This window comes from Podarcis filfolensis (assembly GCF_964270895.1).
Source record: "Podarcis filfolensis genome assembly, chromosome: 14".
Classification (NCBI taxonomy): Eukaryota; Metazoa; Chordata; class Lepidosauria; order Squamata; family Lacertidae; genus Podarcis; species Podarcis filfolensis.
This window is the reverse complement of record NC_139616.1, coordinates 21,302,157-21,326,861: the sequence shown is the minus strand read 5'-3', so window position 1 is coordinate 21,326,861 and position 24,705 is coordinate 21,302,157. Positions and strand designations below refer to the sequence as shown.

Genomic DNA, 24,705 nt, shown 5'->3' with positions numbered 1-24,705 from the left:
GTCAGAATGCTAGTGCTTCTGTCCCATTTTTTTTATGTTCCTTTCACACTGTAGTCCCCATTTGTCTTACAGAACTGTGGCTTTTTGTCTGATATGTCATGCTAAATATCATTCACACCAATGGGCATCAAACATCACTGCTCCAACCCTTTCCACACATGCGTGCTTCTGTCCTGCCAGGATCTCCCCCATGAAAACAACAGGGGGAAACTGTGTGCCAGTATATGGCCCCTATTTCACTCTACTCCTGATATTTTCTGCGTTAAAGGTAAAGGTACCCCTGCCTGTACGGGCCAGTCGTGTCCGACTCTGGGGTTGCGCGCCCATCTCGCTTAAGAGGCCAGGGGCCAGCGCTGTCCGAAGACACTTCCGGGTCACGTGGCCAGCATGACAAGCTGCATCTGGCGAGCCAGCGCAGCACACGGAAATGCCGTTTACCTTCCCGCTAGTAAGCGGTCCCTATTTATACCTGGGGGTGCTTTCGAACTGCTAGGTTGGCAGGCGCTGGGACCGAGCAACAGGAGCACACCCCGCCGCGGGGATTCGAACCGCCGACCATGCGATCGGCAAGTCCTAGGCGCTGAGGTTTTACCCACAGCGCCACCCGCGTCCCTTTTTTTCTGGGTTAAGGGGGCTGCAAATAGGGGTTTTTTCTCTGAGATCAAATAAATGAGAGTTAAACAAGTGCTATCTGCCCCTTAGTTTTCCAGAATAAACTGCAAGTGAATGCAGCCACTGAGTCAGACTACTGGACCATATAGCATATTTATTGGACCAGTGATGGGGAACCTGTGGCTCTCTAGATGTTGTAGGCTACGAACTCCCATCACCCCTGACCTCTGGGCATGCTAGCTTGAACTGATGACATCCTACAACATCTGGAGGACCACAGATTCCCCATCCCTGGGCTACACTGGCTGGCAGTGGCTCTCGGGGATTCCAGACCTACCTGGGTGATGCATGTAAAGTTTGTGTTCGGCTTCGCAGACCTACCTGGAGAGGCTGGGGGACATACCTGGGATCTTCTGCATACATAGTCTGTGTTGTAACACTGAGCTGCGGCCCCTTCTCCAATCTGCCAGTCAAGTCGCACCTAGCTTGTCCCAAAGCAGTCAGCATGAATGTAAGACTTCCACTGGCTGCAGCATGCAATGAGATTTCCACATGGACAGTGCGGCGCAAACCTCACAGGCTCAGAAGGTGCACCCAAGTCTCATGCATGAGAATAATGATGCTGTTATCAAGGTAGGCATTTATTTCCTCAGCCTTAAAACTCAGCGGCCATTTATAGCATTATTTGTCCCATCTGCACACTTGGGAGAAGAAGAAGAAGAAAACCAACTCGTTAGTTAATGGTATGATTTATTTATTATTTATTCAATGATATATGTAGAGCCTATAGCTTTAACAGCTCTAATGACAACTCTTCCAAAAACAGAAACAACATGAAAAGGATGCACATGAATAATTAAAATCTCGCCTCGTTCCCTGAAAAGAGAGCTAAAAGTCATGGGCTCCTCTCTCTTTTGCTTTCGTTCCCCTACCAAGAAGAAAGGATAAACTGCCACCAGCTAAATGCTAGCCTAGTGAGAACAGGCATATAAATCACCACCATCATCACCAGAGATGCAGCAACTTTTGCATAAATTTCAGAGAGCATTGCAGCAGAAAGGCGGGGAGGGGGAATGAACCACTCATAGTTTTGCAAAAGGGAGGCAAACTCAGAAGCAACTATGAATGGATTAGGATCCCAGGCTATTGGATTTCTCAGATCACATGCAACCAGCAGAAGCTGGTGCAACTGGGACTGGTAGGGTGGAAGGGAGGGAGACCAACAGTAGGTGGAGCCAGAGCCAATGACAGGCAGAGAGCCATGCACCGTATTTTTCGCTCCATAAGATGCATTTTTCCCCTCCTAAAAAGTAAGGGGAAATGTGTGTGCGTCTTATGGAGCGAATGCAGGGGGGAGGCAGGCAGGAAAAGCCCCCAAGAGCCGCACACAAGCTCCTCGCGGCTTTTGCGGGCTTTTCCCCAGCAGGGAGAAGGGACTGACGCGGCCAGTCAGTCCCTTCTCCCTCGTCATAGAAAAGCCCGCAGGAGCCGCGCGCTCCTTAAAGGGTGCACGGCTCCTGTGGGCTTTTGCGGGAGGTGGGGGCATTGCCATAGCCGCGCGCAGCCCCTCCGGCCGGAAGAGGCTGCACGCGGCTATGGCTTCTTTAGCCGTACGCAACCTCTCCAGCCGGGAGAGGCTGCGCATGGCTATGGGAGAAGCCAAGACAGCGAGCGGGATGGATCCCGCTCGCTGTCTTGGCTTCTTTGCTCTTTAGGGCTGGGGGGGGGGGACCCGGGCTTCCCCCGGCAGCCCCAGAAGCTCTGGGATAAGCAGACAGATTTTTTTTTCTTGATTTCCCCCTCTAAAAACTAGGTGGCGCCTTATGGAGCGAAAAATACGGTAATTCTAGTTGCGTCTCCATTCTCCTCCCTACTGAGTTGCACAAGGGGCAACACTGAGAATAAGGAGGAAGAAGCAGACAGGCAGCGCTGCCACCCTGGTTGCAAGAGGGTAGCTGGCTGAGGTTGGTGGGGCACTGCCCCATTTGCCCCAAAAGACCAACTTCCACTGCAAATTCAAATGTCCAGGTGACACAAAGCCATCAAGGAACTGTGTGCACTTTGAAGGACTGGATTTAGAGAACAATTCAAAGCTATCTTTGACGATTTGGAAAAGAAGTAAAAACAAGGAATACTGTAATCAGTGTAACTGAAATCCAATAATACGTATTCCATGTGTTGTTTTTGTTTTTATCTTATGTTCATGGTGTTAATGGCTGAAAACCAATAAAATACATATTTAGTGGGGGGAATGAGGAATACCTGATTTAAGTATTAGCTTGCTTGCTTGAGGGTAAAGTGGGAGTTGCACTGATCCAAATCTTCGCTGGATTTCTGGAGTATCCAAAGTCCTCAATAAGAACATGTCTCCCATCCTTTACTTTTTAAATTTGGATTTCCTTCCTCCTTCTATTTTGACTGCTGTGTTGTATTTTGAAGGTGTTAATCCAACAGCCCGGGGCTACAAATGACAAATCTCCTTTAAAAATTAAAAGAAATCTTGGGTCATGCATGCGTTCATCGTGCCTTGCTTCACAATGCTCAAGAGGAGAGGGGGAGAAAGAGAGAGAAGCAAATTCCAAAAGCAGACAGTGAAAGATGTTGTTCTTAAGGTGTTTTAGCAAATCCTGCCCATTTTTCTACAGGTTAGTGTTATTGATCACTGACACCGAAGGGTCTGACACATAATCAATAGGCCTTGTGACCCACACCATTTGTGCCATGGTCTGTAGGAGCTCTAGAAACAAGGATGGGGGGAAAGGGGGGGGAATAGAGCTCCTCTTATAGCTTTCCATTTCCTCCGGGAAACTACTTCTACTCAAAAAATAGTTTTAAAGGCTGGTTTATGATGACATTAGCCAGAGACAGGGGGCCCTTTGCAGCCCAAGACCATGTGCCAGAAGTGGGCAGGGCCAAAAGCCAAACTGGGTGGAGCAAAGAATGTAAATTTTACCTTTGCACAGTAAGCTTGTTTCTACACACTGACATGCCCTTCTCTGTCCTCCATCCAGGGAAATATCAGAGTTCAAATATATATACATTTCGGCCAGGCAAAAGCACTCAAGGAGGGTGCAAAGCAGGTCCAGATAGGGGTATGGCTTGAGGAGAGTCCCAAGGGCCAGATGTAGAAGCTTGGAGGGCCAGATTCAGGTCCCAGGTCTGAGGTTCCCCCATCCCTGTCCTACATCTGCTAAAGTGAGCTTGAACCCACAAAAGCTTAAAAGGTAAAGGGTAAAGGGACCCCTGACCATTAGGTCCAGTTGTGACCGACTGGGGTTGCGGCGCTCATCTCGCTTTATTGGCCGAGGGAGCCGGCATACAGCTTCTGGGTCATGTGGCTAGTATGACTAAGCTGCTTCTGGCGAACCAGAGCAGCGCACGGAAACGCCGTTTACCTTCCCGCTGGAGCGGTACCTATTTATCTACTTGCACTTTGACGTGCTTTCGAACTGCTAGGTTGGCAGGAGCTGGGACCGAACAACAGGAGCTCACCCCATCGCGGGGATTCGAACCGCCGACCTTCTGATTGGCAAGTCCTAGGCTGCTAGCATAAATTTGTTAGGCCTTAAGGTGCCACACGAAACTATTGGATTGTGCTTGCTGCAAGGCTACATTCACACCATGCATTTCAGGCACTATGATGCCATTTTAAACAGTCACGGCTTCCCCCAGAGGATTCTGGGAGCTGTCGTTTGTTAAGGGTGCTGGGAGCTGTTTGGAGACCCCTCATAGAGCGACAGTTTCCAGAGTGGTTTAACAATCAATCCAACTTCACAGGGACCTCTGGGAAGCGTAGTTCTGTGAGGGGGGGAATGGGTCGCTTAGCAACTCTCAGCCCCCTTAACAAACCACAGCTCCCAGAATTTGTGAGGGGAAAAATGGATCTCCTAGCAGCTCTCTGTCCGCTTAACAAACTACAGCTCCAGGTTTGCATGGGCCCTGTGCAAGGTGAGCCCTGTCCCTACCCCAAAATGAGTTTACCAGGGGATGGGGGAGCAGATGGGAATAGCTGGCAGTATTGAGTGCTGTGAAGAGAAGCATTGTGGGAAGCAGCTCTGGCCAGCCAACATCTCCATCACCCCAGGGTGCCTCTCAGAGGCATTCTGGAAAAATGAAGGTGGGGATTATTGTTGCAGTTGCTTTTCCCAAGCTGTTTCTTCACAGTACCTGGCTGAGCACTGCCATTCTTATTCTTATTTAGGGGCACAAGCAACTGGAGTCGGCCACAATGTACCTTTGGCCATCACATCAGGTAGCAAAAGATCTTGGGTGACTGAAAACTGGCAAGATCTCTGTAACCTCACTTCCGGAAACAGTCTGCAATGCAGCTGTGGTAGTTCCCAGCACCCAAACAGCACCTTGAATACAGAACTCTGCATCTTCTGGGTTGTGATGCTCCCGTTTGAACACCAGGCGCATTGTGGCAGTTGTGAAAAAGCAGCTTTGGGTGGAGACCACAATTTCTATTTATTACACCAAAGAAATTTTGAGCATGCAGCATGTGAGAGAAAAAACACCCTGGGAAGCGAAGGGGAAAAGTTCATGGCCTCTGTTTAAGGTGAATTTTTGAGGGGGGCCGAATGGTGGATTGAATGTCCAAGGGAAGAGCAACACTGCCACCTTGTGTTCAAACTAAGAATGGCTTCCTTCTTGTCCAACACGTTTAGGGGCATCCGAGATCAATGTTTCAGGACAAGGAATCTTTTTGAGATAATGAATGTGTGATCTTGGCTGATCCAAGGTCACATTAAATTAATGCAGTCTTCAAAGCTTTTTGCGGTGATACAATTAATGATTTGCCGCCATACCATTCAAAGAACTAATGACCAAAAAACCTTAAGGGCTTTGACCTACTTAGTTATGGTTTTCAAAAATAACCTCAAAGCAAAACTATCCTTTTTCCTCCCTGACCCAACCCCCTTGCTTTTTTGCCACCCCAGCTCAGGGTTCTTAGATAGGTTTGTCCACCTCTGGCTTCTTCTGTTTTAATCAATATTGGGATGTACATATTGAGTGTATTGCTCATTTGCTGATTAGCAGGCCCTGGTAAGACAGGGCAAGCCCAACCTGTACTTCAGTATAGAGAAAATAACATCATTAATTAGGAAGAGTCCCACTACATTGAACTACAGACATACTTGCATTCATTTTATTTATTTTTTCAGATTCACAAAAGGTTATGGGAGTGTAAAACTTACTAATCCACTACCCCAATTCCCCCATATCCGAGGCGTTTATCCTTCCCTTCGCCTACAAGGTATTTAAAGGTCGCCTGGATCTTTGCTAACAATCAGGAAGGCTTAAAAGACTAATAAAGTCCAAGACTTGCTTCTGTCTACCATTATCTAATTCTTTCAGCGCAAGTGACCCATCCATTGATCCTAAATTGCATTCCTTAATTGGGGAGAGTGGGGCCGGGGGGGGAGGGAGACGAGGAGAAAGTTGATGCTACACATTGGTTACAACAGCTTTTCAAAGCCCGCTGACTACAGACAATTACTCCTGTTTTTTTAAAAAGTTGAGATCAGATATTTGGTGGCTGTAGCTTGGAGGCCTGCTGTCTACCTACGATCAAGGCCACACAGACTTGGGGAAACTGAGCGGTTGAGGAACCACCCAAACCACTCAAATATAAACAGGTGTGCTGTGAGAAAAATGCACTACAAGACAAATCACACAGAGCTGCGGCAACTATGTGCCTTGATGCAACAATGCTTTGAGGGTGGGAAGGTGAACGCTGCAGATTGTAAGGTTGTGCCTTGGCAAGAGGGAAGTGGGAAGAGGAAAGGGATCATGCTCACGGCGCATGAGATGCTTTGGATGCTACATCAGAAGCAAGAAATCCAAAACATGAGTTGATTGTGCTCTGTTGGCTCCCCAGAGATCTGGGAAGGGGGGTTCAGATATGGCACACTCATGCACTCACTTATCTCGGGAGAGACAAAATATGTGCAACTGTGAAACTTCCTACAGTGAATTTTGGATGTTGCATGTATGCCAGAACGGTGCCTCTACCGAGGCAGGAAATTTGAAACGTGAGTCCTTTGCACTGTGCCGGCTCCCAGAAGCTTGGGGTGGTAAGTGGTGCAGAAATACAGTAAGCCCCTTCAGAAGAGGTTGAAAATGCAATTGTGAATTTTCTCATGGTGCCATCTTGGATGCTCTGTGCACGCGCGAACAGTGGTGCTACTGAGGTGGCAGGCTCATTGCTACCACCCCTTCCCTCCACGGCCAGTGCCTAACTTCAGCTCTCTTCAGAGGCAGGCCTGCCATTGCACGTTTGCAACTCTGTACCGGAGCAAAACCACAGCTCCACTGGTAGAGCGCGTGCCTCACCAGCTCGAGTTCCCCGGCTCAATCCCTGGCATTTCAGATAGGACTTGGCCAAACTCTGGAGAGTGGCAGTTCATCACTGCAGACAATACCAAGCTAGATGGAACAGTAGTCTGACTCAGTGTAAGGCTGAGCATCTGAATCATCTCTATGACCCCAGAGGGAAAATAATAACAGTGCAATTTTATACTGGCCATGTATCAGGCAGAACACATTGCTTCTTTGCTTTTTTGTTTTGCTGAGAGCTTGCAAACTTCACAGCCTAACCTTCTCGCCCTTCCACATAAGGCCTCTTGGCCAATCTTCAAAATGTTGCATTTGACTGTCCAGGAAAATCTTGCCTTCCTGAGCAGGTGCTGCTAATGCCTTTGATGTTTGAACCATGAAGGGCAGGCCACGCTAAATACCATCTTAAAGACCCTTCTGATGTCTACAGGGAGAGGGATTCCTTCCTGACCTTTTCTCTTGGAGCCGCCTGGGCGTATTTTGTTCTGCATTTCCCGATAGCCCCTCCTAACCATTTCGTGGGCACCCAGGAGGTCGCAGTAACAGAGGTATCTTGTGCCAAAGGGCTCTGGAGCCCTCTGAGCAAAGCATTCAAATAAAGATATTTGTGCTCGTGACATAGGTCAGGCCAGGACAATACGCAGCTCTCAGTTCCACTGATTTCCCCCCGCCACCAGTGACCTCAGCAGAGCTAGAAGAAAAGAAGCATTTCAAGCAGCCTTGCAGCAGATGGGCTAGGAAGGCAGCAAGAGAAAATAAAGAGCTTGGATAGAAGGAGACGACTGAACCAGCCCCAGAATTTGGAGACACTTTGAGATTCCAGAGAATCCTCTCTCTCCTCATATTGTGAAAATCTGGGCAGGGGGCTGGACAGTTGCTTCAGATTCAATCTCGGTTAAGCAATTCAACCGAAAAGTTTCAAAAGCAAAAGGATACAGCATGAAGAATTTCTAAACGGTAAATTAGCCAGTCTAAATAATCCTGTTAGGCGGCTTTATATTTCGGGGGATATGCAGTTCCCCCATCTCTTTGGAGAGGTAGCTTAAAGCTTGGGAGGGGATTATTGTCTCCATACAGGGAGGTTTATGGGCATGTCATGCATCTGTATTTTCCAAAGGCAGCGTGGAACTAATGCTGTTAACAGCAGGTCAGTCTGCCCAAACAGAGGGCAGGAATACCGGCCAGCTTCTGGTTTCTCGCAGGTCAGAAACCTTTAACACTGGCTGCTCCGACAAGATGGAGCCATTGATCTACCAAATGCACAGGTGTATATTTTACAGCAGTCGAGCATGGGGTAATTATATAAATATATATAACACAGAGCTACACATATCAAGGAAACGTTCTCCCCACAGCTATTTTGCTATGCTGCTATCTTAATGTCACAATCAAAGAAAGAACATTTTGTGCCATGATTAGTGACGATAAAAACTCATTTCATGGGGGGGTAAGGCTATCATTGGTTACCAACCACAATTGCTGCGTTCTACCACCACTGTCGGCCGCAGTATGCTACTGAATATGAATTTCTGTGAGTTGCAAGTGGGGAAGTGTGCTGTTGCACTCATGCCCTGCTTGAAGGCTTCATACAAACATCTGGTTGGCCACTGCGGATGAGATGGGGCTGTGGGATCTTCTCAATCTACGTTTACATATTCAGTAACCACACAGCTTGGAGAGGTGGCATTTAAGCAAAGCTAGTGTCACCAGGCAAGAAGTTGTTTGGCTTAAATGCCCTGGCACAGCCCACTGCTGATGGACCCTCCTGTGAAATACTGCCTTTTCTTGTGGGATAATTCTTCAGGCAACAGTCTTCTCCGCACTTAATCCAGAGGACCTCCTGATTTCTTTTTAACGAAGCCAGGAATCCCACCTCATGCCAAGCACCTGCCCCGATCTCTTAATTGTCTAAGGGGTCGGAAACATGGCACTCACAGGCATCAGTGTGCTTGCCAGTACTTCCTATGGCATCTATGGAAGGTCTTGGTCAATATCCCTCCAAATGGCCACTATGCACAAGGGACTGTTTGCACAGACTGCTCAGTTCCTGTTTGCACGGGCTCAACCTCTCCGATGTTGGGTGATCCTCCTTGAACGTTTCATTGGATGCCAGGATTGGATGCCCACCTTTTCAGGGCTTCTGAACAGAGGAGTGGTGCAAAGGGCTTGTCTGTGTGAGAGCAAGGGAGGCGGTGGTGGCTTATGTAGGCACCAAAGCAACAATATCATACGTGTGAACCATACATCTAAGGGGAGGGCATTCAAAAGTCTGAGTGCAACTGCAGAGAACGCCCTATCTAGCATTCTTGCATAACATACAATTCCTGCTAGAATGATGAGAAGGGCTTCCCCGACCACTCCTAACACTCAGATGGGTCAAGAGGTGCTTCTTGAAGTAAATGGATCCCATTTAAATAAAAGTTAGTTCTTGAACTGGGCTCAGTGGAGTACAATAAACCAGTGCAGGTCCTGTAGAATTGGGTGTGATCCTGGTAACGTGACATTCCAGATCCAGATCACCACATTCCGCACAAGCTGTAGGTGTCTTCAAGGCAGCCCCACATACAGCACATTACAACAATCCAAATGGGGGGTTACTAGATTATGAGTCACTGTGGCTATTTTGGTCCAAGAACAACCATAACTGGTGAACTAGGTGGAAGTAGAAACAAGCATTCCATACTACTGAAGCAGGAGATTCTAGCAACATACCTGGATCCAACAGTAGCCCCAGCTATGAATGTGCTCATTTAGTGGGAGTGGCCCACACCCAGGGTTAGCCTAACCAATTCCCAGACATGAGCCCCTTTCAGCCACAGTGTCTCCCTCTTCCCTAGATTCAGTCTATTGGCGCATATCCAGCAATTTCTTCTTTCTTCCCATTGTTGAAAATGATCCTCACACAAAAACATACCTGGAACACACCTTATGTTTCCATGTTAGGAATATCCCAGTAATGTGTGATCAGAAACATCAGGAAAGGCAATTTGTCCTTGTTTAGCAAGAGATTCCCATTCTGAGAGTTTTTAGGAAAGTGTCGGTGTGGAGGGGGGAGGCATCTCATGTTATCCCCCACCCCGCCAAAAAATCCAAATTGACCTGTGCTGTTGGTTGCACTATATTAGATTGCTGCTCTCCGCCACAGCTCCTGGGCCCTAAAATGACAGCTCAAACAAGAACTGAAGATGCCCGCAGTTGAGGGGAGCACTATTTCCAAACCAGGAAATGCAGAACTCTGTGACATCTCTATTGCTAATATATGTCCCCACTTGCTAATATATATATGTCCCCACTTGCAGCTCCTGGCCCAGAAAGCAAGTTCCAAAGCAGCGGTGGGGGGAGCTATGGCTTAGTTGCCAAATATCTCCTGCTCCCCGCGCATCTCTAGTTGACCTTTGGGGCTAATACTCCTTAGTGGTTCTACATCATGTCCTCCTCAAGTGCTTTCACATGGCTGGAATGTGTTCTTGAACTGTGATAATGCTTCTTTCTTGTCTGGATGGTGGGGGGGGGGGAGAATGCATGTGTTTATATAAATCTGTTTTTTGCACGGCTAGAATGAAGTCAACTATATGCAGAAAGAGTGACATCTATTAATACTCCACAAGCAGACTTGATATAAATAATCAAAGGGGTATTTCGAAGCTGGCTGCCTGCTGTTGAGAGACCTCAGAAATCGGTGTCAATAGCTCGCATGGCAACCTCCTTGATTTCCGTATAATATCATTTGTGCACATTTTGTATGCAGAACGTATCTGTGATTTCACCTTAAGTTCCCAAAGTACAAACACTTTGGCAGCTGGAGCCTTAAACTGAATCTGATTAGCAAATATCAGAGACAAGCTTTCTTTGCCTTCTTGCTTGCATCCCTGCTAAAAAGTTAAGAAAATTACAACAGTGCATGCTTGAACCTTTGGCTCAGAGCTCTCCAGGGCAGTGCTGTACTCATGATTAAGCTGTGTAGTGGCACCATCTTGTGGTGACAGCAAGACATAACATTAGCACATAACACAGTTTTATCTTTTCTTTTAGCCTGCCTCAGATAAATTATGAGTTGTGTTCTGTATTATTGTTTCTTATTGTGTTTCTGTATATATGGGTGTTTCACACAGACAACTGGGATGTACAGTGGCTTCCTGCTGTGTACGCAACAATCACAGTTGTAAGCAGCAAGATGGATAGATAGCTAGATAGCTAGACAGATGATAGACAGATATAATGCACAGTCATACAGTGTGTTTGGCAATGAGGCACTTACATGAGGCTGGCAGCAAACCACATAAAGGCTCCAGGGCAGAGGTTGTGGCAATGGAAAAAAAGACAGCAGCAGCTGACATCAAACTCAAAGGACAACTGCGTATTTTGGGTGTATGGGATTCAAAAGCACGTCAAAGTGCAAGTAGATAAATAGGTACCACTCCAGCGGGAAGGTAAACGGCGTTTCTGTGTGCTGCTCTGGTTCACCAGAAGCGGCTTAGTCATGCTGGCCACATGACCTGGAAGCTGTCTGCGGACAAACGCCGGATCCCTCAGTCTATAGAGCGAAATGAGCGCGCAACCTCAGAGTCGTCTGGAACTGGACCTAACAGTCAGGGGTACCTTTACCTTTTTAGTACCTCTGGTGGGGGATATGTCATGTTGCTTTTGGGGTAGTTCGGCTCCTAGAAACTGTCAGCATGCAACAGTGGTCACATCCTGGGAAACAGCTTCAATTAGCCAGCTAAAACAAGTGAAAGTAGCTGGTGGGTCTCAAATCCTCGGTGAGTTAGGGACTTCCCCTGTATGTGAAGACAGGCTCCAGCGGATTGAGCGGATGAGACCAATAGTAGGTCCACGCATGTGCTGTAGAAGAAACTGAGGGGGCTCATCAACCTGGGAAGACAGTCCATCTAGAAAACTCTAATCCAAAACCTCCACTGCCTTGTGGCTATACTCATTCATGAGAAAGGCTTCAGGAGTAAACCTTGAGGGAAAATCTGTACCCACTGCTTTGTGAGACATCTTCGGCTAAGGAGTAAATCTTACACAAATCGGGAGTGGAGTCCCTAGGACGGTTGGATGGTGTCATGTATGCCTACTTCTGGCAATTCCTGCAGCCCAGCTGGTGCCAAATGTATTGCTCTGCTTTCCTTTAGATCACATCAGTGAGAACAAGAGAGAAGTCTTGTCGTCTGGGCAGCCCAGGACCTCCATGCACACTGCTTAGGCTTGTGCCCTGGAGAGGTCACTGGTGCGGCTAGCACAGCAAAAACGTGGGATGCAGCAGTTATGAGTTGCTGGTCTCTGCAGCCGCAACACTGGGGGTGGATACTGAAGATGTGCAGGCAGAGTCATCGGCGCCAAGGGACTTCCCCTCTGGTACAACAACCCTGCACAGTAGGCTACTTTTACAATCCTCACACTGAAGATGCATAACTTAGAGAAGGGTAGAGCCACCTAAACAAGTCCATGGCTATGGGAAGATATGAACCAGGGGCCTTCTGACTCACTGTTTAGTCTTCTACTCTGCCTCATTCATTCACACCTTGTCCTTGTATTGCTTACACTATGTGCAAAAGTTAGGATGTTGCTCTGAACTGCTTAGAGATTCTGTCTTCAGAAGGTTCTCCTTGGCTTGCTCTTTTCTTTGAGCCTTTCCGCTGCTGTTTATGAGCTTGATGTTCTTCAGCATATTCTTCACTGTAAGGCTCGGGGTTGAATGCCTCTTCTGGGTCATCTTTAAATTCCTCTGCCTCATATGGCAAAGCCTTGTTAGGACTGTGAGCAACTTTCTAAAATAAGACAAACATAAATCCCTACATTACAGATGAAATGTACTCCTCCACATGAAAATTTTCCTTCCATTTGAGGTCAGTTTACACACACTTTGAACAGCAGCTAACTGATATATAACAGAGGCCAAGCTTTTGCCCCTATGTGTCTGAACTCTGAAGCCTGAATATACATACTCAAATGGATATCAACCACCTCAGGCATTAGGATCAGCAGCAGAGACCTTATTGCTGGTGCCACCCTCTAGCTGCTGCATGGTTGGCACTGACCCATCGCAGGGCCTTCTCAGTGGTGGCTTCTAGCCTGTGGAATGCCCTCCTGGGTGAGGTGCATCTGTCTCCCTCATCACTGATTTTCAGGAGAAATTTAAAATCATTCCTCCTTACCCAAGTTTTTGATGGCTGAAAGATATTGAGCATGGCAATCAAGATCAATAATTGTGAGGGTATGTGAATGCTTTTAAATATTTTTAGATGCTCTAAAAAAATTAATTTAGATAGAGACAAACTTGAGAAAGATGTGGGGGAGATGCTAACCATTGAATAAAAGTAATACATAAATCAATAACATAAAATACAAGGCATAGAAAAAAACCTGTACAGCCCCAAATCATAAGCATTTCCAAATAAGATCATATTTTTAAGGGATCTGCTGCCTCACAGTCGCTGATGACAAATAGGAGGGAGGTGGACTTAAATGTTTTTATCCATCTTTAAGCCTTTAATTTGTTTTAATTTGATTTTAAATCATACTGTTTCAACATTGTGGTGCTTGCTGTTCTGGGCTCCTTTGGGAAGAAGGGTGGGATATGAATTTAATAAATAAAAAATAGTCTGAAATAGCTCAGTTTTCATGGCCACAGGCCACAAGGTTTTTGGGTCAAAATACAGAGACCCCAAGACTCAGATAACAAGACTCAACCTGTAGCAAGGCTTCCTTAGTCTGATACATGTGGACTGGCTACCATGATATAGCCTTTAGGTGTTATCACACACAGGCATCATCATCATCATAACAACAACAACAATAAGGTGGGGGCTAGTGGGAAAGAAACAACACACTTTGAACTAATCACTCATATATGCTCTTAGTGAGTGAAATGGTAAGAGAGATGCAAACGTGTTTTTAAAAAACACAGAAGGTTCGGAAAAAATGAACACACAGACAGACACAAACCAACTCATCACGCCATCCCTTTCTTGACTGGTTCACTTTAACACTAATACAGTTAACTCTTAAGTTACAAACTGAATGATCCCTGCTGTTGCACTTCCAACTCAGAGAACCACGAATAATATAGGCCAATTGTTCATGTGTCTCAATTAAAGAAAAGACAAAATGTATCTTAATTACAATAGTCATATAAATCAGTGGCCTAGCACTAAAACCCCAGCCTTGACTGCAGGCGACAAGTTCCCCTGTTCAGGCATCCTGCTAAAATAATCAGGATTTCAGCAGTTATGAAAAACAAGATTATAAAGTAACTAATTCATCAGCGCACCTGATTCATCCGCCCTTCATCTGATTGCCCAGGTTCATCATTTTGAAGCCTCTTCATGTAACAGCTCACATCCGACTCTAGAGTGGAATAATCCATTTCCCCGGGCAAAATCATAATAGAAGGAGGTTAGTAGCTCTTCCATGGCAACAGGTATTGTGTTTTATTTTATAAAAAGACACACATGCAATTGCAACCACAACCCATATCCAGCTGTGATGACCTGGCCATCTTGTTACATGGTGGACTGACAGAAAGTAAAAGTAGCCTTCTTCAACTTGGCTGGGCTGTCTGGGCCTGATAGGAGTTGTAGTCCAAAACATTTGGAGTGAATCAGGCTGGGGAAGGCTGAGTTCGAGACTCTCTGTTGCTTAACTTGCAAGCAATTTGCTTGAGCTTCTAAGCAACATATTGACAAATACACACTGTTCATGGTGTTAGTTTTGACCTTTAAACCTAAATGTTTTAGGGCCAGGTAACTAAGATAAACCTAGCTGATCTTTAAAATCTGCTTCAGATTATCTTTCTCTCTGCTCCTTCACCTTTAAATATATGGTGACAACTAAGATACGTCTTTTCAGGAGTGGCACCTTGTTTGTGCAATACCCTCCCTGGCATTAAGCATCAACATTGTTCTCCTTTAAATGTTAAAGGTAAAGGGACCCCTGACCATTAAGTCCAATCGCGGACGATTCTGGGGTTGCAGCGCTTATCTCGCTCTATAGGCCGAGGGAGCCGGCGTTTGTCCGCAGACAGCTTTCCGGGTCACGTGGCCAGCATGACTAAACTGCTTCTGGCGAACCAGAGCAGCGCACGGAAACGCCATTTACCTTCCCGCCGGAGCGGTACCTATTTATCTACTTGCACTTTGTGCTTTCAAACTGTTAGGTTGGCAGGAGCAGGGACCAAGCAACGGGAGCTCACCCCCTCGCGGGGATTCGAACCGCTGAGCTTCCGATCGGCAAGCCCTAGGCTCTGTGGTTTAACCCACAGCACCACCTGCGTCCTTTAAATGTTAGGTAGGGGATATATGCTCCTCGGTAGTTGAACCATACTTTGCATGCAAAATGTCCCATGTTCAATCTCTGGCATCCCAGGCTAGGAAAGACTCCGGTTTGAAACCCTGGAAAGTCAGTTACTGAGGAGTTTGCAGGTTGTTTTTTTCTTTTAATTTACAAGCTCATATATTTCTGCATACCTACAGTGTGCCTGGGTGAATCCCTAGCTGATTTGTAGGTGGCGCTGTTTTGCTTCCAAACGGATATGCATTCAGCAAGTTCAACTCACTGCTTGATTGTAAACAAGCAAACAAACAAAACGCAAAGCCGTTTGCAAACAGATAAAACAAGAAAATCAAGAAAAAATTACAATACTGTAAAACCTAAAATATTCAAACAGATTAAAATTCATATCAGCATTTATAAGCATCTGGGTACAATGGCCTAAACAAAAATGTTTCAAGCTGGTGCCAGAAAAGAACAGAGTGAAGATGCCTGCTTGTTATCAATAGACAGGTATATCAATTGGCTGTATAATGTGACTATGGCTCATTTATAACTTTGTCCAATAGGCTACTCTCACCAACTGAGGGTATGTGGGATTACTGGTGGAGAGAGGGGGAATCAACTTTCCTAAACAGATTGAATTTTGATTTAACATGTTTGTTTTACTTATATTTAGTAAACAACTCCCCCCCCCAATAGTTTTCATGTTAATTTTTATTGGTGTATAAATATTTCAGGGTTATCACAATAGTTAAAAGTATTTCACCTTTAACATATGATTTAATGTGGTTTAAATGTTTTATTCAAAATACAAAGTTTGAAAACTTGTAAATATTTTAAGGAAAGATAACTAAATAGCACACACTTTCCTTGTGCCATTTAGCTTTTAAGGGAAAAAATGAAGGGACTGAATACTTAACATACAAATATTAGCATGACTGAACATCTGTGAGCATAGAGCTTGCTAGAGAAAATCACCTTTAAATTTAATTACAACTTTGATTTTAAATTGACTCTTATTTTATCCATTCCAGTTACTCGATCTGGCTTGTCTTGTATTCATTCATAGTGTTACTTTTTAATTTTATAAAACCATACGTTTCTATAAATGGGAGATTTTCTGCAGAAAAATATAGCAGCAGAAAGATTGTGGTGGGAAATGTTTCACTCCACATCACTGAACAACATTAATCCCTTTCATAAGATTACATGAACATTTGGGGGAGGGATTCTGAAAGCAAAAAGAATTTAAAAACTGAATTAATTAATTTAATTTAATTAACTAGACATTATTGTATATGTGATGGTTCATAACCTAGGCAAACCCATTTGTATGCATAATTAAGGCTGAAATCCTAAGCACTCTTACCTGGGAACAAGCCTCACTGCATACAGTGTGACTTCATTTTGAATAAACATATCAAGGATTGATTGCACAGTAAAAACTCTCCACATTCTGTCTAGGGTGCAATTTTACAAGTTTACCGCTAGATGCAGCTAGTGCTGCAACATGTAAAACTACATTTTAGTTTGTGGGGTGGAGGTGAGGGCTTTTCGGGAACATATTAGAATTCCTACAACATTACATAAAGAATATCACTTCATGCAATGCAATCAAGCCATGGATTTCTGTTCACAGTAGTAGAAGCTTTGCTCTGATCAGAGTTTAAACTCAGCTCTATCTAAGATTTTGCAGCCACTTAAGAGGTATTAAGTGAAACAGAAATATACACACATACCTAAATAAACCAACAACATATTACACACGAGGTATCTCATGCTTTTTGACCAAACTGCGGGAGGCAGTGGAAGACAGAAGTGCCTGGCGTGCTCTGGTCCATGGGGTCACGAAGAGTCAGACACGACTAAATGACTAAACAACAACAACATCTCATGCTTACCTTTGGGACACTGAGCTGTTGTTGTTTGCATCTGTTTGTCTCAAGAGATAATGGGGTGTGCCTCTGGGGGTGAAGGCAAACTGCTATGTAAGCAGCATCGACGTGGCTTCCCTGGGGCACAAGCATGGAGGTCCTAGGCTACCCAGATTATAAGATCCATCTCGGATGTTTAAAGCAAACAACAGCCAAGGGAGGCCCAATTTGGACTGGGTTCCCAATGCCTGCTACTTATTTAAAACACACAAACAGTCATGCAGTTGCTAATTGCATGAATGAACGGTGTCCTGTCTAGTTTGGTCCTTATTCATACACTTATAGGTCCTACAGAATTAGTCAATTGACTCTAGCAAGCCTAACACAGAGAAAAATCCCACAAGAACAAGGAAGGGGTTAAACTGGAGATCAAGGATCCCATGTTAGACAAGGCAGGGATCCATGTAGCGATTCCAGCTCTGGATGAATTTATGATCAGTGCTCTAGATGAGACCATCGGCTGACCAGGGGAGCAGCAGAATGTTCAGTTCTGATTCAGTGTAGGCCAGTTTTTTTGTCCCCAACCCCACAGACTAACCTTCACAGGTTCTGTATCATCTTTGTGTACCACTTACCGAAAGCAGCTCCAAATTCCCACTTAACACACCACTTAAACATTGCCCAGGAAATCCTCCTCAGTTTTACCTTCGTCCATTAAGCTTAAAATTAACAGATGTGATGCAGCACAGCCCTCACTGCTCTTTAACTCACTTTTCTGAAGCTTTTGTTCCATCTGAATCTTCAGCCAGATACTAACACGCTGGCTCCAGTCTCCTGGGGCTTCTACTTCCCACAGTCGAGACTGTTCCTCTGGATGGGTCTCCAAGAATCTCTGACAAACTAAGCAGGAAAGTTGACTTGTTCAAGGTGAAACAAGTAGAAACTAAGAATTACTAAGAATGCCTACTATCTTAACTTGCCCTCCCGTAACTATTAATATTATTACATATTATTTATAAAGCACCAAACACTGTACTAGACTCTGTACTCATTAAAAGCAAATACAGTGGTACCTCGGGTTATGTACTTAATTCGTTCCGGAGGTCCGTTCTTAACCTGAAACTGTTCTTAACCTGAAGCAACAATTTAGCTAATGGGGCCTCCTGCTGCCACCGTGCCACCGGAACACGATTTCTGTTCTCATCCTGAAGCAAAGTTCTTAACCCAAGGTACTATTTCTGGGTTGGTGGAGTCTGTAACCTGAAGCGCATGTAACCTGAAGCGTATGTAACCCGAGATACCACTGTATATACAAACACATTTTGAAAAATGAGCAAGGTTCATTGCAGCACATGAAACACATTAAATAAGGACTGAATACACCACCCATTATATACAGGCCTCTTAACTGCTACTGCATCCTAGCCAGCAGTGAAGTTCAGTAAGTTTAAATTCAAAGTCTTAGTGGGGGTTCCTTAGATGGCAAACTATATGACTTCATTGACTTCAAAATATAGTAAGCTATGGTTGCTGTGTTTGAACGGCCTCCTGTTTATTCAGAGCAGAAGAAGAACCTTGCTGGATCAGACCAGAGGTCTGTTTAGTTCAGTATCCTGTTTGTACAGCGGCCAACCAGATGCTTATAGGAAGTCTGTCCCCGAGTTCTATTTTTATAAGACAGTGAGAAAAACTTTTCTCTATCTACTTTATGACCTCTATCATGTCTCCTCTTATCTCAAAATAGCACCTCAAAATTGCATTTAGAATTTTGTATCAAGCAAGTTAAGGAAATTCTGTTTTATCTTGGGATGGACTTGCACTGCTCTACAGATTGCATGAGACAAGGTGGGGAAATCTATCATTTTGCATATGTAATGGACCATTACAGAACAACAATTTGAGTATTTTTATTTATATGTGAGCATTTGGAGCAGTCTGAAAGAATGTAAAGATCAGTCTGGGAATTCTGAAGTTTCTTGTGCAACAATTAGTTCTATAACAATGTTTGGAAACCAGTGAACAGCCTTGTCAAAAAGAGCTTATTTATGTCTTCCGCTCAAACTGAGTTTTTCTTTACAGCAGTGTCTGGGGCCTTTTTTTTTAATAAAAAAAATTAAGGGCTTGCCTCAGTAGATGCTGCACAGCTGTTTATAATGAGAAGTAACTCAATAGACTTGGCCTCACATCATACCATTTTCAATAAGGACAAGTTAAAATAGATTGTATTGGTTTGATGAAAGAATGCACTATTGAGATTAAAGCCTAGGAACCACCAATACCATCTCATTTATGTATTTATTTCACACCTAAATGTATACCACAGACTTCTTGTCTTCCAACTTTTGCAGCCACACCCTGAAATGAACTGCTGATCTAAACCAAAATGATCCCTGGGGCCTAGCCCTCCCATAAAGTGACGTATCGTTTATGACATTAGATAACGCAAAACATGCTAGTTGTTTGTTGAAATCCTGACCGTACATTAATGTTTTCATAGCAGAGTGTATGCGCATTCATGTGAGAGATTTCTGCCTGCAAAATAAAATCACTTAAAATATACAAAATATTATAGATACACAGGCAGAAAGCCTCTTTATGCTTCCTACAAACCATCATGACCTTTTAAGCCAAACTTTTCTGAACCAAGTCATTTTACCTTCGTACATGACAGCAGAAACAGGACAGCTGAGTCCCAGGGCAACTTCAGCTGCAAATGTCTGACAAAAATCATGCAGCATTTTCATAGCAACTCCACATCTTCTAAACTTTTTTCGGACAAACATTGTGTCCAAAACTGGGAGCATGTAGCATTGGCTGGAGTACCCATCACACAGGCTTCCTGGAAGCAGAAAACAACATTGCCTGTAATTAAACTGAATTCCAAACACAGCTCATGAATGAGTTTATTAAAATCACTATGAAGCTGCAGACAGAAAGCTGGATTTAAAACCATGCAGCTCGCTGGGTGGACTAGTATAAACACCAAGAAACTGCCCTTTAGACTCCAGCTCAAAACACAGCTCTGGTTCCAGGCTGTAGCTCCTGTAATAGATGGGAAGGATCCTGAGTTGGAAAAGCCCCATCCCAGGTCTGGATTCTGTGACCTTGACCTGGCTCTGACATATGGCAAAAGAGCAGTATTTCCATATGAAATATATCACAGCAGCGTTCTCTCTCTCTCTCTCTGTGGTTTTTGAAAATCAATGTGTACATTATACACAGTATATTTCTTTCTATTATACAACGGGCTGATTCTTCTTACTCCTACTACTTTTTGAAAAACGCTGCTCACACACAACACTGACTGCCAATCAGCTACTGGGCCATGTTCAAGATCTTGTTAACATATAAAACCCTGAAGAACTTGGGACCAGGTTACTTGAAAGACTGCCTGCCTGCCCTCATGTAGACCTGTAAGATCACTTAGTTCACCTGGGGAAACTCTTTACGTGGCACAGCACCCTACAGAGTATCATAGGGTGGTGACCCAGAAGCAGGAATTATCAGTTGTTGCCCCTGTACTGTGGAATACCTTCCCCTCTGTCATATGAGAAGTAGCAACTGTCAGTGGTTTCAGGTATCTCGTAAAAAAACATATCTTTTTGCCCAGGCTTTTGCTGACATTGCATCCTGTTCTGCATGTCTGAACCTTCTGAATTCCTGTTTTATTTGCTTTATGTTTGCTGTTTCACTGGTTTTAGGCTGTGTTTCTGTTTTAGTGTTTAGTTTTTTCAAACTATACACCACTTTCTGAAATATTAAGCAGTATAAAAATGCTTTTTAAAAAGATATGAACGTAGACCCTTTCAGGCCTATTAACAGCTAAAATCAGACCCAAGCAACATGTGACCCCTTCATGCCCATCAGAGCCACAACTCCCCTCCTGTTTTGCTGCAATCACACACACAGCCGATCACAAAGCAAGTATTGTGAACAATGTTGAGCTTGGTGGGTGACATGTTCGGCAGGCCCAGCTAAATTGGGAGCTCGTGGTTTCAGAGAAGCAAGCTCCCATTTCTTCCCTTGATCTCACAGGCAGGTTAACTGGCAACCATGTTATCCTTCAAGACCAGCCATGAATAGCATCATCTTCTCTTTTCTGTTCCATTTATGAGGACAGCCCAGTTATTTGATTGTCGAAGAATCCTGCTGCATAAGGCTCCCTTAGGGTGGGACTCATTGCCCTCCAATTACTCATAAGATCAAGCATATGGGCACAGCTAATAAAAGCATTAGGCCCCTGCGTGAGCCAAGAAACCCAGCACATCCTGGACTGGCCGGCAGCCCGGCAGAGTTGTCAGATTCTGGCAACATGAGCCCATTCGTTTTGGGATGCTGACAAAGGTTTTGCTTCAAGATCTGCAACAGCCTTAAAAGGGGGCTGTAGAATTGCTAGCAGGCTCACCAGTCCTGTTGTCATCCTATAGAGTTTCTTACTATTTCACTTCTTAATTTGATAGAATCTTGCAAACACCTGGAATAAGGTTGGGGAGCTAAAGGAGCAGCACAGACAGCCCCCAAAAAAGAATCAGCTCAATTAAATAGTTGATCATCCTGCTTTAGGAACCTCAGGCCAAGGATGAAATGTGGCCCCTCTGGGCCTCTCTGTTCAGTCCTTGGGACTCTTTCCCTAGGCCACACTCCTCACTGGCCTTGCTTCACATCCTGTTGAGTGTTTTCTTTTGGCTAAAATGCACCCTTGAGTTCTGATAATCTTCTTGCTTTTCTGGAGGGAGATTACATTCCTTCGATGGAGTTACATTCCTTCTAAACAGTTACATTCCTTCTAAAGGAGTAGGGATGTAGCTTGAGGTGCTTCTGGATACAACTTTGTCATTGGAGACCCAAGTCACCTCAGTGGCTGGGAGCACCTTTTATCATCTGTCATATTCACTAGCTACAACTGTATTTGGAAAACGATAGCTTAGACACCATCATCCATGCAGTGGTAAGACTTGATTACTGCAATGCACTCTGCGTGGGGCTGCCTTTGGCCTTGGTCCAGATGCTCCAGCTGGTGCAGGATGCAGCAGCTAGACTGCTGACTGGGCAGACAGCCAAGAGCATGTGACACTTCTGTTAAAACATCTGCATTGGCTGCCCATATCCTACCAGTCCAGGTTAAAGGTTCTTGGGTTGATACAAACACTGAACAACTGGGGTACAAGATGCCCTAAGGCCTGCCTCAGCCCTTACATCCCAACTCAATCACTTTGTACACATTTTAAAGACAACCCCCCCTCACTAATGCTGAATGTGCAACTGACAAGGGCACAACACACCATTGGGCATATCAGAATCAGAAGCCATGGCCACTGAACACATTCCTGCTCCCCAACACACAGTCACTGAATTGAAAGGAAGGGGAGAGGTGGTATGACAACTTCTCTTACTCTCTGGGTGTACACACTGAGTGTTATGGGCAAGGGAATGACAAGCGGAGTCAACGGATGCCATCACAGAAGGCAGCCTTTGTGAAGTCTGCTTCTTCAGGGCCTTTAATCTGTTTGGTTAGGTCACGCATGCTAAATGACTAACCTGTGAGCCAGCAGAATGGTAAACAGCAATTACAAGGGCAGAGAAAAGAGACAGCCATTAACGCTCTCAAACATCGAAAAGCTCAGGAAAAGCCCAACCCCATCCTGCCCCACATCTGAAAGACTCAAACCAAACAAAATTGCACATTCCAGTTAGTTCCCTGATTAACAAGCTGGCTTGGCAGACACTTGTCCAGAGAGACCTTCTGCAGACAGAGCCCTTGTGTAACAGGAGAGAATGTTTCTGCTGAATGGTACCCAAAGTCAACCCATTGTGTGATTTGTGTACAGACACACACACACGCCTACACAAAACCCAAAAGAGAGAGCAAAATCTCCAGCTTCAAATAAAACTAAGAAGGCATGGCTTGGTGTGTGTGTGTAGGTAGATACACACACACAAACAAAAACACATTGTGTATTTGTTTAATTCTTAGTATATTTGAAGCTTTGTATCTAATGCAAAATAAAAATGCATACATTAGTAGGAGGAGACAGAAAGAAAAGATGACGCTTGGAATCTGACGAAACCCCTATAGCCATCTAAACCAAGCCCCCTGCCCTCTGCCAGCAGGGGAAACAAAAACCCAGAGAGAAGGTAAATGGAATGGAGTATCCTGAAAAGGGTATGGATGACTGACCAGCTGAAACCCTGCATAGCTGCCCATCAACTAATATTCCCAGGGAGGAAATACATCATATACCATGTTCTATGACAAGACTGATGTTTGCGTGGACAGGCAGAGTCCCCAGATCCCGAGCGGTCCCCCGCCCCCGTCATGTGGAATAACGACTCAAGACAACATGCTATGGGATTAAATTGGCCACAACTTTATTAAATTTCAAATGTGGGTAGACCTTGGCTCAGGCATTGGGCGTTCTCCCTCCCCAGTCGGGGACCTAGGGAGCATCAGGGTTACCCAGTGTGGGGGGGGGATGAGCCGGCTCTGGAGAACATATGTTCAAGCAGAGATAGCCGCCCCCGTTACGCCGCCGCCGCAGGGGAGAGCAATGACGACCTTTCGGCGTACAGTCAAAGGCTCCCTTCAGAAACCCCTTTAACGGGGAACCCTGGTATCGCCGCCGCAAAGAGGAAGATGGACTAAAGGATTCCGCCCAAGGCCTGATACCGCCAAAGTTGTGACGTTTTGCTACGGGAAAGGCGAAACCTGCCAATGCAGGGAAATTCCTTTCCGGCCCTTTAACAGCGACCTTAACGTAGCAGCGCCCGCATACCTGTGAAGAAAAGTTAACCTGCAAAAGAAGACATTAACTGAGGGTGGGTAGGGTGGGAGAAGCTCTGGAGCCAAGTGAGGATTCCCAGGTAAGATCCTCCCTCTATTGTGTGGGCAGGTAATCCCTCCCCTACCTGGCCTGGTCTCCTTGGCAACGCTTCCCCCAGGTAGGCGGAGACCTCCAGGTATCCCACCTGAGGGAAGGCAAAGCCAAGCCTATGCTGATGGAGCCGCTCCAGATCTAGGGGCTGTGCGCGTCCACGCAAAGGGCGCCCCCCGTTTTAAGCGGGGAGCGGTCATTCTTTATACACACTTTGCATCAGCTCCTCTTGCTAGTTAGTTGAGGAAGCAGAAGTCAACATCCTCCTGAAGGATGTTGGGATAGCTCCTATTGGGATAGCTCCTATTGCTATCCCAACCAAAGAACTCAAGAGAGATCTCTGTATCAAGAAACCATCTTTTAACAATTAGCTCACAGAGTTAGCTAAGTAATGAATGGCTACCCAGTAGCTGCACTATGAATTATAAAGAAAAGCCAAAGAACCACAACACATGTTCTTAAAACACAAAGTTTTTTTTAAAAATTGTAATATATCCAAGCCTTTAACAATTTTTGAAGACAGGCTACATTAAGATCAGCGGCAGGGATTGTGTGACTATAGCGATGTTGTGGGACTGCAACTCCCATCAGCTCCAGCTAATGGTAAGGGTGATGGGTGTTGGAGTCCTGCAAGGGCCACACATTCCCTATCTAAATAGGGTTTAGATAACCCTATTTTGGGATTATTAAGTCAATATATGTTTGAGCCTTTTGCCCGAGCAAACAGTCCACTT

The 24,705-nt window shown here is 45.0% G+C and overlaps 1 protein-coding gene and 1 long non-coding RNA gene across 3 annotated transcripts in view; one reads left to right on the top strand and one right to left on the bottom strand.

The window, feature by feature from the left end:
* Positions 1–24,705, top strand: part of LOC310749837 — an 807,599-nt gene that overhangs the window by 661,036 nt on the left and 121,858 nt on the right. The window lies entirely within an intron of this gene.
* Positions 1,350–24,705, bottom strand: part of LOC310749607 (protein FAM169B-like) — a gene marked incomplete at its 5' end in the record, with an annotated part of 59,410 nt that continues 36,054 nt past the window's right edge. The window contains 5 exons of one of the 2 annotated variants that reach the window (XR_014541682.1): positions 1,350–3,091; positions 3,566–12,722; positions 14,225–14,301; positions 17,871–17,999; positions 19,756–19,938. Coding sequence is in view for 1 of the 2 variants with exons in the window: in XM_083586862.1 (XP_083442988.1) it covers positions 12,510–12,722; positions 14,225–14,301; positions 17,871–17,999; positions 19,756–19,938 (602 nt within the window). The remainder of the gene's footprint in view (positions 3,092–3,565; positions 12,723–14,224; positions 14,302–17,870; positions 18,000–19,755; positions 19,939–24,705) is intronic. The other variant, XM_083586862.1, reaches the window with a different exon arrangement.